At 40.7% G+C, this 13,934-nt stretch overlaps 1 protein-coding gene across 1 annotated transcript; it reads left to right on the forward strand.

Moving 5' to 3' along the window:
* Positions 1-1,117: 1,117 nt before the first annotated feature.
* Positions 1,118-8,141, forward strand: kcnk1b (potassium channel, subfamily K, member 1b). The gene is made up of 3 exons (XM_026355970.1): positions 1,118-1,699; positions 2,720-3,115; positions 5,252-8,141. The coding sequence occupies exons 1-3, from the start codon at positions 1,345-1,347 to the stop codon at positions 5,506-5,508; spliced, it is 1,008 nt and encodes a 335-aa protein (XP_026211755.1). The 5' UTR covers positions 1,118-1,344; the 3' UTR covers positions 5,509-8,141.
* Positions 8,142-13,934: the final 5,793 nt, after the last annotated feature.

The following is a 13,934-nucleotide window of genomic DNA, read 5'->3' on the forward strand; positions in this document are numbered from 1 at the left end:
CAGGGATAACAGAGAAGTGACGTTTCTCTTTGGGCACATTGACGTCAGAACGGTGACCTTAATGACGTCAGAACAGTGACCTTATTCAGTTTCAGATGCAGCACCCGAATTGAAAATTACACACATAAAGTAGGCTGGATATGATTTTACCGTAGCCCATTATTAATCGAGGAGGTTAATAGTCATTCAGCAGACTGTGGGTAGGAGCCCACACAATAATGACGTTAGATAGTTTGCACAAATATTAAATAATTTTCCAAATGAAAATTATTAAAAATCATCACCGGTTGGACTAACCTATTTTATTCTTATAATAAAGAGTCTTTCGTGTGCAGACCTCTCACTTTTTGGTCCACGCCCCAAAACTCTCCACACTCAGCCCGGTTTCTATTCTGCGTGTCGGCGAGGTTTAACCTCCCCCTCTGTAACCACATTATTCAGTAACACTGTGAACAGCTTCCTGATGCCTTTCAATAAGCTGTGAGGGGAAACCGAAAACGCCTTCAGAGACCAGACTACCTGGGAGGAGAGAGGAGAGCTCTGACGTCACACGGCCTTGTCGCCAGCACATCATTTGCTGCCTTCAGGTGTCATTTGAAGCTCGGAAATATATCAACTGTAACTTTAGGCGCTCTATTGAGTACACCGGGACAGTGCAGTGTAGCATGAATTGCCATGAATTCTCCTTTTGTAAGTGGTTTGGTTCCCTTATTTATGTGAAGAGGAAAAACACCGCTTAACACAGCACAATTCAGTACAACTACACAACCCAGTGTGACTCAATAACAAACATGTAACAGATCCGTCACCTTTATCACAGCTTTAACAAAAACGGAGAAAATGTAGGATTAATGGCAGAGCTGTTGTTTTACTGTAACAACTAAACATTTCAAAGGATCTAGGATGAAATATTTTATTTCAAAATGGACACCAAGCTCCATCGTTTTTATGTATTTTAAATGTTAAAAGTTGTCTTTTTTTACTGTTATGGTTTCTAAACTAAAACTAAATTTAATTAGTTTGTTGGGTTGTTCCTAATATATGCCCAGTAAATGTGTGTGTGTGTGTGTGTGAGAGAGAGACAGAGAGCTTCACTCAAAAATGCTTTTATTCTAATCGAGTACTGACACTTCCGACTGCACCTGAAAGCCCCAAGTGCCACAGCAGGTTTGACGGAGGGGGAAGAAAATCCTCGTTTAGATCTTTGTCTTTAACAACATCTATTGGACATACTGGGACAATATAACACGCGGGAGGATCCATCAGTAGCGTTATTTTAATCATCTTCATCTGAAACAGTATCACCGAGGTGGTTTACCAGTTTTTTTTTAAACAAAAAAAACAATGCTCCAGTCTTTAGCCAGCAATTCTTGTGTGCGTTTGATCCAGAATCACAAATCGACGTGGTACTTTGTGTCTCTCGTCCTGGGGTACCTCCTGTATCTCGTCTTCGGCGCTGTCGTCTTCTCCTCGGTCGAGCTGCCGCATGAAGACCTCCTGCGTCAGGAGCTGAGGGCCATTAAGAAACAGTTCCTACAGGAAAATGGATGTCTGTCCGAGGAGCGTCTGGAGCGCTTTCTGAAGAAGGCGCTGGACGCGAGTAATTACGGGGTCTCCATCCTCAACAACGCCTCCGTCAACTGGAACTGGGACTTCACCTCCGCGCTGTTCTTCGCCAGCACCGTGTTGTCCACCACGGGTAAGTCGGGTCGGGTCGCCTCCAGCCGGGCGCAGTCAAGGTGATGCTGCGGCTGACCAGGCGCACGGCATGAGGCTGCGACGCGTTTTTTTTAAAAACAGAATCCATCACAGGTGGATTCACTTACTCAGTAAAACATGTGTTTGTTTGTTTTTTGTCACACACGTATTATCCCTGAGCCTCCAGCAGGCCGCACGACCCCTGCAGCCTACTTCTTCTGACGAGTCAGGTAGTAAACAAACACTGTGGTGGTTGCGCGTTAACCACCTGTTGCCAAAAGCTTCTCTGGTAACCTTTAAGTTCAACACATTCACCTACATGTTACAGGAATGTAATCAGACATTTCATGAAGGATGTAGGTTCAGATGCGTTCAGGTGATACCAAAGTTAAACCAGGTGCCTTTCCATTCCCAAACAAGCAGAGTCAGTCAGTCAACCCCTTCCTCCAGGTTGTTTACAGGCAAATTCTGCAAACAAATTGTTGTGCAAATTTCCCCTTGAGCCGTTTTGTTTGACAGTTTTCCACCTCTCCTTGGTTTGTGTTATTTACTGTTACCTACATGCATTATGGCTGACAGGCAGGATATCTGTAGCCTGAACACATGGCAGCAGTTATCTGTCAGATTTCATGTACAGGATGTGCAGACACCTTGTGCCGCAGGGTCACGTGTATATGCCTCAGCAGAAATGCTGTTGACACCTAAGCAGAGATGTTATCCAGCTCGAAAAGAGGTCTTAGTAATAGTTTTTGCTTTTATTCACCTCAGACGCATGTGGAGCAGAATGACTGTGGCCCTCAGTCTTTTCTAGTCACGAGAAATCACAAACCTGTCCCTGATTGTTGTTCGATATTTTCCGTCGCCTTTGTTACCTTCAACACCTTTAATTTTAGTTCTCCTAAGGCAAAAAAGGAATGGGAATGAAATCGTACATTTATTTTATACCTATAATAGGTTGTTGTGTTGTATTTACTACAGCATATATACTGTGATACAGTCTGTGATGGTTGATTTCCTACAGGATATGGTCACACAGCACCTCTGTCAGATGGCGGGAAGGCCTTCTGCATCATCTACTCGGTGATAGGCATCCCCTTCACCCTCCTCTTCCTCACCGCTGTGGTGCAAAGGATCATGGTGTTCAGCACGCGGAGGCCCATCGTGTACATCTCCACACGCTGGGGCCTGTCCAAGCCACTGGTGGCCATCGTCCACGCCACTCTGCTCGCCATGTTGGCCGTCTCCTGCTTCTTCCTCATCCCCGCTGCCATCTTCTCAGCGCTGGAGGAGAACTGGAACTTCCTGGAGTCTTTCTACTTCTGCTTTATTTCCCTCAGCACCATCGGCCTGGGAGACTATGTACCTGGAGAGGCAGCTAATCAGAAGTTCAGGGAGCTCTACAAAGTGGGCATCACCGGTGAGTGCAGAGAGCTATTTGTATCTTTATATGTAGGATACAAATATGTATATGTATCTTTCTGTATCACTGTCAAATTAAATCTCTTTACAGTAGCTAAGAGATGTTAGATGCAATGTCAGGAATACAGCGTTGGTATTTTTAGTGCCTTTGTTTTAATCAGCACCACACTTCTGACAAACTCAAATGTTTCCTGTTGCAAAGAGGATGTTACTCCTTCTTTGTTTGCTTTGCCAGAACAACATCTCTTGCTTATTGAGCTATAAAACAATCCAGCAATAAAAGCCACAGCAAATCCTATTTAATGTATGCCACATTGCGCAACATGTAGTATAGTCATGGTCTCAAGATGTTTGAGTTAAATCCTCCCAGTGACATAGAACAAATGTTGTAATGATTTACTGGTGTGAAAATCATATAGCTGGTTTTATGACTGTGATCTTTGCTCTACCTTGGTGTGACACAGTCAGCTGGGTCTATATTTTGACCTGTTTAGTGAAAGCGTTAGTGAGATAAGCTGCACAGACGCTAGTCTGATATGCACTTTTATTATTATACAGCAGCTAAAGATTTAGATCAACCCTGACTTACAGGAAAATCATGTGTCTGCTCTCTCTGTGAAATATTGTGTACAGCAGTAGTGTGGTTTTATCTCAGCTGGACGTAGTCACAGATCAGTCACACAAAACACGGCGCAACTTAGACAACAGGTGGAGTTATTTATTGTGATTCATTTTGACATTTCTCTGCATACTCAAAGTATACAATTTATGTTTTAAAGCCATCATTAACAGCCAGATACAACAAAAACAAGCAGTGCAGGATAAAAATTGGGCCATGGCCTAATGGAGAGCAGCAAGGCACTGATTACATTTCAGGGTGACTTATACAGCAGGCTGTCAAGGCAAAACCCATGGGCATATTGAGCAGCTGTGGGTGTGCATGAATGTCGAACACTACTCCAGCACTAACCTGCATGTGGGCGTGTAGCACGCAACAAGCACAGAGACGTCATTCAGTCGTCGCTGCTGTATGTGTCAGTCCGTAGGAGGAGAGGAAGCTGTGACAGAATGTTTATTGTTCATGCAAACGGACACATTTGTACAACTTCCCCTGTGAAAAATGACATGTCCATATGGGAGTTGACATCACTTCTATCCAGAATAGAATTTGGAGCATTAAAGCAGCAGAGCCGAGCGCAGACTGTCACCAATAATTGACAGTTTGTGCCATTTGCTGCAGTTTTTACCTTTTTGTGTATCTGGATCTTGCCAGTGCCTTTGGCGACAAGCAGTTCCTGTTTCTGTGATTTGCATTTAGGCTGTAGCACAATACTGTGCATGCAATCTTGTGCTGTGCTTAATTGAAGCCAAGAAAAGCACTGTTACGCAAATGTAAATGTACAGCAGACCACATGACATTTTCTGCTAATTGTTTTTCAAGCAAGAAGGGGATTTCAAACACACCTAGCTTTAATATAGGTAGGAAATATTACTCATATATCCACATCTATTAGAAATGTTTATAGTTCTTATGCAGTAGCTTCAATATGTCAATCAATGGCTTAGACAGGCATTGGGTTTTCCATTTAGATGCTGCCAAAGAGCCTGAAATTAATCAAGCAATATTTGCAATATGCAATATGAATGTGGAATTTCCAGCCCAATGTGAAACCATTACAGTTTTTCTGCTCATTCCCCATTCAGCAAAGCCCACACGCTCTCTTCTTGGTAGCATGCTTAACTAGCCACTGCCATCTTGTGTCCATATATTTAAACAACATGCTTTCGGGCAGTAGTGAAGAAATGCATTACTAGAGTTGTTCCAATTGAATGATTTAACACAAATCCTTAAATATTGATTTTACTGTATAAAAAAGTAATAATAAAAGTAAGACACTGTGTAGATCCAGCAGCAGCAGCCATAGCAGCTCCAGCAAAATACTACAGTAATATAATAATAGAATAAAGTGTAAACAGTATATGTATATTTCTATATGTAAACAGTATAAAGCATTAAGCTCTATAAATGAAGAATGTTCTGAGGGAAGTTGAAAATCTGTGGGTATGGTTTGTTTTGGATGTGAAGAGCTAATTATTCACATTTCCTTCGTTAACTCTGTGTTTGTTTTGTTAGTCTACCTGATCCTGGGTCTCATAGTCATGCTGGTGGTTCTGGAGACATTCTGCGAGCTGCAGCAACTAAAGCAGCTGAGGAAGATGTTCTACCTGAAGAAGGAGAAGCCGCAGGACCGCCTCGCAATTTTAGAGCACGACCACCTGTCCTTCACGACTGTCTCCAGTGGAGCCACAGCCCACAACGAAGACAAAACCCAGCCGTTTGTTAGTGTCCCAACTCTGGCTTCTCCCAACGATGATCCCATGATCCAATAAACATCGACAGAGCAACTGACAAATGAAAATATGAAAATAGGGGGTAATGCACACAAGATTATTATTAGATAGAATGAGTAGATCATAAGTCATAAGTCTTTATGCAAAGCTCAGCCCTGCAAATTTTAGTAGTAGAACTAGTTGACACTGTTCAGGTCAAATGAACAGTCTCCTTTACTGAAACACAGTAACTGCAGCAGAGACAAAAATGTGCATACGTTAATAAGGGATAAAATGAAAGCTTCAAAAGTAACTATAAAGCCAAAGTCAATGATAAAAGCCTTCTGCTGTATTTATGACTCACAGGAGCTAAGCTCTGTTACCTATTGCACATTTAGGAACATTTTAGAAAGTAATTGGTCATTTTTGGCTTTTAAATGTGGATAAAACATAGATTAATCCTCTGTAGTCTGTCACAAAATATTACATCAAAACATTATGTATCTATCTTATAAATAGAAATGCTTGACAGATATGTGGAATGTACATACATCAGATACATGTTTTTGGACTTACAGTGCCATCTAGAATCCGAGCACCTGATAAAGATGAGCCAGAACGTTAACGGCTCCACTCTCTTGCTGATTTATTTTAGTAACTGACCATGCCATGTTGGCAGTGCTTGTTGCACATTGATCGAAAGTTTGTTGTGGTGAAGATTTTGAAAGTTTTCAATCGACCCTGAACGAACGATCTAAAGAATAGACTGTACAGAAGCATGGCGGGTGTTAATGGGAAAGCTTGAAAATCAGCTTTCATATTTACACAAAATAATCTCGCATTACGATCTCTATTTTGCCGCATTTTGGCTCATTTTTACAAGAGCGTCAACGGTTCTCTCTGTGCACTCCACAATGTCACATTTCATTATGAGGGAAAATATTGTTTTTTTGCAGATACATGTATTTTCTTAACATTTTGCAGTGCTATTTCAAGACTGTCCATGTGTGATGCTATGCACTATAATTTATTGGTCTGTATGAACATGCACTGGACTAAATGAAAAGGGAAGTAAAGTTAGCCCTAGTTTAAAAAAAAAAAAAAAGGGAAGTGCAGAGCACTGGCCGGGCTGTTGCATTTTACTGTTGATAAAGAGAGCTCATGTAGTGAAGTCGTGGAGCAGTGCTGGAAAAAAAAAAATGCTCTGGTGTTTTCAGAAAGAAATGGGACGTGGATCCAGAGATTCCCTCTGTGAAACAGGAGATATTTAATGAAAAAGGACAGTCACCTTTGTCCTGGATGATCTGTAAAGACTTGCTCTAAACCGGAAAAGAACAGGAACTCTTTGACTTCATTTGTAATTTGCTGTATTTACATCGTTTGAATGTAGAAATGTATATTTTTAGATATGACACGAGGAACGTTTACAAAGCATTTGTTGACAACTTATGAAAGTAGTTCAGTACCAGACATGGTACATAAAGGAAACTCGATACTGAAATTCATGCAGGATCATTTACCTTCACTTTTTAACATGTTTAGCAGCCAAGGATAATTTTCCATAATTTAGATTTACACTAGTGGATATAAACTTGCAGGTTTGTATGAAATTGAGATTACACTCCTGTGTGTTTTTAATAATGTGTTTCTAGCTGAAGGTAAAATGTTCTGACAGAAGCACTAATTTACCTTAATTATCCATCCTCAAACGTTTAGTTTGGTGCAGACACCCACCCTTACAGTGTTGCAGACTGCTGCATTGCACACTTGCTAATCATGCATTTAAAATCAATTTTCCGCTTCACTTTGTTTTTGAAGCTCAAGTTCTGACCTCATCTTTCTCCGCTACTTCGTCACATCAAGACACAGTTGCAGCTTTTTAAAAAGTCTTGAATGTAGGTTTTTTTTTGTTTTTGTTTTTTTTTTTGAATGCTTGAATTGCTGCAGCGAGATTCAAGGCCCGACCACAGTGCAGCAGTGCATCTTGCTGCTTTGTTGGCTCTGATAGTTTAGTGACAACAAGTCTGTTTGAAACAGTTTGTACCGATAAAGTGCAGCAAGGTGTCACACCACAAAATTACCTTTGACTGTATCAGCTTTTTTATTACTTACTGATCTTACATTTTATAGTTTATAGATGAAATTGGTGAAATTGTAGTTCTTGTTTTACACCAGTCTGGGCCTTCATGTCAACTGTGAACCACTGATCATTGTTCATATTGTCTGCTGAGAAGAAGAACTTGAACTTTGCCAACTTGTGTTTCCTCTCTTACTGTAAGATGTTTCACCTTTTTGCTAGATACATTCAATAGGCTGACGTCAAAGCTTTGACTCTTCAGCGTTGCTGTTTACGGTTGTGTCTGTCATCATTCACATGCGGTTTGTCCTGAAGGTGAGGACTGTCGGGTAAAGTAGTTTTAATTGTGTTCAGGGAGCAAACATTGCGTCCAGGATTACAGTGACATTATTTATTTATGCTGACAAAACTCGTTTGGAATATAATGAATCCTGAGTTGATGTACATACTTTAGATTCATGTCTTCAGTTGAGTGTCTTAGTGTTACAATAGCGATAGCAAGATACAGGATTACCAAGCACAAAGGTTTTATGTACAGTTAATCTCAACATATGAAGTGAATCCATGAACTGTAAAATATCAGTGTGTCTTCATTAAAGTGTTGGATTATGATTACTAAACACGACTTCGTTTTTGAGTTATTTGATATATTTCTGTGGTATTCAGAGCTGCTGCCCTACAGCCTGGCTGGCAGTTCTGTGACATGTATTTACGATGATGAAGTATCATGATGAAGTATAGTTCAAATGAAAAACAACTGTGTGAGAGTTGTAGTAGAAGATCCCTTCTTAGATAAGGTTGGAGATAAGTGGTATCTTGCATCCTCCAATTGACTGGACGCCTAATCCAGGTGGTTTCAGAGGTTCCCACCTCTGATAACTGAATATGAAATAAGTGTAAATGTTAGACACAACTTTGTCTCTTTCAGAGATAAACAGTCATTGCAGTTGAAGGGAAACAAAAGTCTTCTAGAGATAGGAAATGCTCTCCTATTTGAGCATAAAGAGCAATAAAAGATAAAGAGCACATCAGACTTATTATGTGTCACTTCATAAAGGAGCAGAGATTGACAGCTCTTAAAAGACAGATTTATTATAAGAACCCTTAAAGAACATAGCACAAAGCTTTCAAATGAGCAGAATACAGAAACTTGGAATAACACAAAGAAAGACATTTGCACATAACAGTTATCTAGATATACAGTATATTATATATGTATATATATATATATATATATATATATATATATATATATATATATATATATATATATATATATATCATTGCAGTATTATGATTTATGGCTATGGGTGAAATACAGAGCTAATTCCATTAAAAGAGATGCAATGCTTTGTTTTATTCAGGAGCTGTACTTGTGATTGTAAAACAGTCAGACATGCAGGCACCTCACACTGCACAACAACTAAGCTGACATCCATGTTATGAGCTGAATTACCTACCTGAATAAAGATGAGGAGAAGGCAGCCCCAGGCCAAATATTTATTGGGTACACATTGTGAGAACACAATTGCCTCTGGGTTTACCATGAAATGGAAATAACTGCAGAAGACAAATCCTCCATATGGAAAATCAGCGCTGAATAGAATTTGAGACTGTTCGTTTATTCAGATGGTAACTAATCACAGTCATCAAATCACAATCACTGCATTAAAATATGTAATCTGCTTAAATTTATGTGATGTACTGTGAAAATCTAGAAGGTAAAGTTGAAAAAAAAAAAACAAGTACATAGCTGACTGAATGCACAAGAGCAGTGAAACTTATTCACTGTGTGAACTGGACTTTAATAAAAATAAGACCACTATCAGTAACATTTTAAATGAGGTCATATAAGTATGTATCGCCTACAAAATGCAGCTGTATCATTCATTGCCTGCAGGTGGCAGTGGACATTTGTTTTAGCAATAATTTAATTAGCCCTGTGAGCAAGTTTGTCTCGTGCTGCTCTTTGCAATAGTTAGTGAAGGTGGTTTGGTACGGACTGAACAGTGCCCTCTTATGACTGACTTCAGGCCGGTTTACGTTTTCCACTACAGAAGAACAAAAATCACCACTTTTATATGCGTGTATGACATCACATGTTCTTTTGCTTCCCATTTCCTTGCTTTATTTGGTTTTAATTTGTACCCACACATTGTACAGACACTATTACTGTCAGCAGATGCGTCCATGCTGTCAGTCAGAAGTGTATTGAGGCATGAACAGGACAATCCCCGCAAGGCCCAGTTCCACACACTGGACTAAAATGTACCAGCTACATCTTGTCATTAATATTGCTATTTGATCTTCTCTGCATCATTTATATTCACCCATCTGAGCTGTGAAGATAAAAGGAATTTAGCCTTACATTTCCACCCTGAAGGATTATCATCTCTGTGCTGAAGTGAGCATCATTACACTACATCTAAAACTGTTCTTTAAATAATTTGGCTCCAGTCGCATTATTGCACAAATAATTCAAGAGTGATATGTTACAGCGTGTTGTGCATGGATCAAACACTCACCCCAGGAAAGCCCAAGAGCAACACACACACACACAGCAGAAAGACCCAAGAGTGTGTTCTGTCATACTTGACATTTCCTCAGTCAGGATTTACAACACGTCCTTTGTTGCAGCTTTGGCTCCTCTGACACTGGTGGTTCAGGGATTCATCCAGGGGGTCATCCAGGACATGGGGTGGTGCGGGCTGGACTGAGGCGTCGACTGGCATCTACCCTATAGCGCCACTTTCTGATGTTGGAGCAACTCTATTTATATCCTGAGACACACGCTGGGACTATGGGAATGCAGGAGGCCTCCAGCACAAACATCCCCCTCTGCTAACTCTGTAACTGCTCTCATTTGCTACTGCAAACATTACACTTTCATTTTGCTGGAATAAAAGGAGGGTCGATGACATTTTTGTAAACAGTGGTGAGAGTTTATTCTCATTGCTCAGCCTTAGAAACAAGTAAAACAAAATATGGGATTGTGCATTAAAATACTGTGCCATTAAATATGCAGCATATATATGTACAGGCACGTACGGAGTGAAAGCTTAGAGGCATATACACACTGCCCCAGTTAACTCTGTCTTAAGGTGTAACAAACTGACAAGACTCGAGGAAGGGAGGAGAAAAGAGGGGAAGTGTGCTGCAGCCATGCTATTGCCGTCTCTCTCTCTCTCTTGCAACAATTCTACAGTGAAATCTCAATCTCTGCATTGTGTGTTGAGAACATCAGGACTTCACGTTTCATACAAAGAAGATGCAAGAACGTTCATCAGCTGGTTGTATACGTGTGAGAAAAGGAACGAGGGGAAAACTGTGTTTGCCGTTCTCCCAAGAGTTCAGAGCTCTGATGAAACCCTTCACAGGTTGAAACATCATCAGTCAAGCTGAAACAGATAAAGAAACTCTTGGGAATGCCACAGTGAGGAGCACGATTTTCTGCCATTTCCACTTTGTCATCCCACTAAAGCTGACATGCAGGCGGTTAGTCAGATTGTAACGCGATATCCAGCTGATCCAGCGTGTGAACGTGCTGAGAAAATGTTGTGGCCACTAATTGGGTGACAAAAGGCAAAGAGCAGCGTGTGTTTGACTGACACAGTTTGAATCAAATCATAAGAACACGAAGGCACAGTGTCGACTTAATGAATTGCCATGTCAAGTCATCCAATTGTATCAGAATGACTTAACACTAATCTGAAAATCAGATTCTTTCTTCTTACCCAGTGTTCACATCTCACAACTCACTAAAAATAATTGGTTAGAAATATTCATAAGAAGCAATCGCTTGTTACAAATGGTTGAAATACAAAAAGCACCTCTCAAGTGCCAATTCCCCTGCTTTTTTAGAAATCTATATATATAGAAGCACAACAGAGAAGCAGCTATGTATGGACATATATAAACTAAACAGGGAATGTCTAAGAATGGAAATCAGGGCAGTTACAGCTGGACAGAAAAGAAGGCACAAGATGCCGATCTCTCGCCTGCAGCAAACTGCTTCACGAGGTTGACACATAATAGCATCAGCAGGTCCTCTCATCCATAGAGACCGCGCCACTTTCCAGCTGTGTGTCAACATCGGTAATAATGGCAGCTGAATAACAAATACGCCCTAAAGAAATCGTGCAGGCTCTGGGACTACAGGGTGGCTATTGCACGTGGGAATATTCTGTTTCCTTCCACAACGACTTTCTTTCCATCCTAGCACCACAGGAACTGATGTGTTTGTCTTGATTTCAACAACAAATTGCGCCCCATGTTAGCAAAATGTATTAATTTAAACTGGAGTAATGAGAAATAAATGCTTAGAAAAATCTGTAAAGTACCTAAATACACAGTAGGGATGTGACCTTTTTTACTGGCTAAGAGATTGACTTCTCCTCCTGCAATGGCCAATCAGCAGTAGACTGTCATCCTGTTTCCAGGCTGAGAGCTGCATTAAATATTAATGGTGAGAAGAGAGAGGTTTTACATCATACTTTTTAAAATTGCTATGAGTCTGAAGATGAAGAAAATAAGAATTTAAGAGAAATAACAAAAGGCTTCAAATATTCAAGATTTTATTTGTGGTGTGTGAAACAAAAAAAGGCGCAACATCCTTTTTATTTGTTCATTTTATGTATCTTGGCCTTGAGCTTTGGCTTCATATCTAAGCCATATTTAGAAAAGAGTGCAATGCCCTGTAGAGTGGGGCACCAATTAAATCCCTATTAGAAGTCTGCTGAAGTGGAAGATAGTGTGCTGGCTGGCTGCTGTGAATAACTTGAATATATCAGCGATGCTTTTATACCAGTCACTTCGCAAGCAAACAAAAAAAAAAAAAAAAAAGGTGTCCACCACCTAATTTCGTTTTGGCAATGCAGAAAACTTGAAAAGTGAAAATTGATCTGGCCTTGGCTGAGCCTGTGAAGTTGAGAGGTGCATTATGCTAGATGAGCCCGATCCTCTCCTCCAGGGGACCGTCGATGGGAGGTGTTGACCCGCTTATTGACGACCGGCCTCCGCTTTTCTGCTCGAGTAAGCACAGGTTTGCTTCCTCCTCAGCCGGCTATGTGGATGTGTGAGGTGTGGCTCGTTGTTGATCGATGCAAAAGCTGTCTTCAAAAAGTTAGCGTGCTTGTGCTGCTGTCTGCAGTCAGGGGCCCCACAGGATGCCGAAGCCATGCAGAGAGTTGACCACAGACCTGGGACCTATGAGAGACATTACCCCACCTATGCAAGGTAGAGCTCAGCTTTTTCTTATATATTGTAAATTTTCTCATCAACTGCATGTTGTGTAGGTGTTTCCAGCAAGTAGACCTGTGTCAGACATGATAAATACATATACAGGGAGCACGAAATGAGCACAGTCTTTTGGGTCAATGAGCTTTAAGACTTCACTAACATGTTAAGAGTCAGTAGCCTAAGAGTGCTGTTGCACAACCCTCTCATCTGAGCACAAGAGATAAATACAGATACTTGATTCTAATTTCCAAGTAGATATAATCACCACCAGTAAAAATAATTACCCCATTACTGGAAGCAAAGCTCTGATTGGATGTAATCAACCACATCCCTGTAATAGTCTTTGTATTGCCTCTGTTCTGTTGTGCTGAACAGAGGCAATAATTCTGCTGCTTAACTTCTACTTCTGTTCACCGAGACATGTGAAATACAGGCCCTGCTGGCATCTTGAAATGCTGGTGGGCTTCTTAGGAAACGTAGATGATAAATAATAAAACAAAGGGGACCCCGCTGGCCCGTAGATTGGTGCATCTCTCTGAAGTGGTGGCGTCTAGTAACAGATGATAATATCACCAAGACAGTTGTGCACTCCTGTTTGCTTCTTCCTCACATTCCCACTCGCTTTTTTTTTTTTTTTTTTTGCCTGAATAAAAACCTCACCAGCCAGGACGCCTAATACTGTTCTGAGCACCACAAATAACTGCCACTGTAAAACATGGATTTCACACTTGACAGTAAGGTTATGTGCTTTTTTTTTTTCCATCCTGAGCCCGGCGCTGACTTGCTGTGCTCGTCTGAATGTGACAGCTTGAATGAAAAAAGGCCAGCAAAAGCTCATTTGCAAAGGATGACTGCTGCCAGTTTGTGTATACTTTAGAGATTACAGTTTGGACTTTCTGAGCCACAGAACCAGAAAAATACTATTTTTAGAAGCCTTCAGCTACAAATCACCCATCTTACCTGTGTCTTACAGGCCTACTTCAGCCAATAAGAAACATTGTCAGAAGTACTTCCCATGAAAATCTGATAGATGTCAAAATACTGATGTTGTGTTTCAGATATCACAGGTTTAAATGATCACAGTCAACTAAATTAATATTCTGTGATGTAGAATTAGTAGTTGTAATTCCACCAGATCCGCTAGATGGCGGTGTTGCAGTGGCTCCAGGAA

The sequence above is a fragment of the Anabas testudineus genome, chromosome 15 (assembly GCF_900324465.2).
Source record: "Anabas testudineus chromosome 15, fAnaTes1.2, whole genome shotgun sequence".
Taxonomy (NCBI): Eukaryota; Metazoa; Chordata; class Actinopteri; order Anabantiformes; family Anabantidae; genus Anabas; species Anabas testudineus.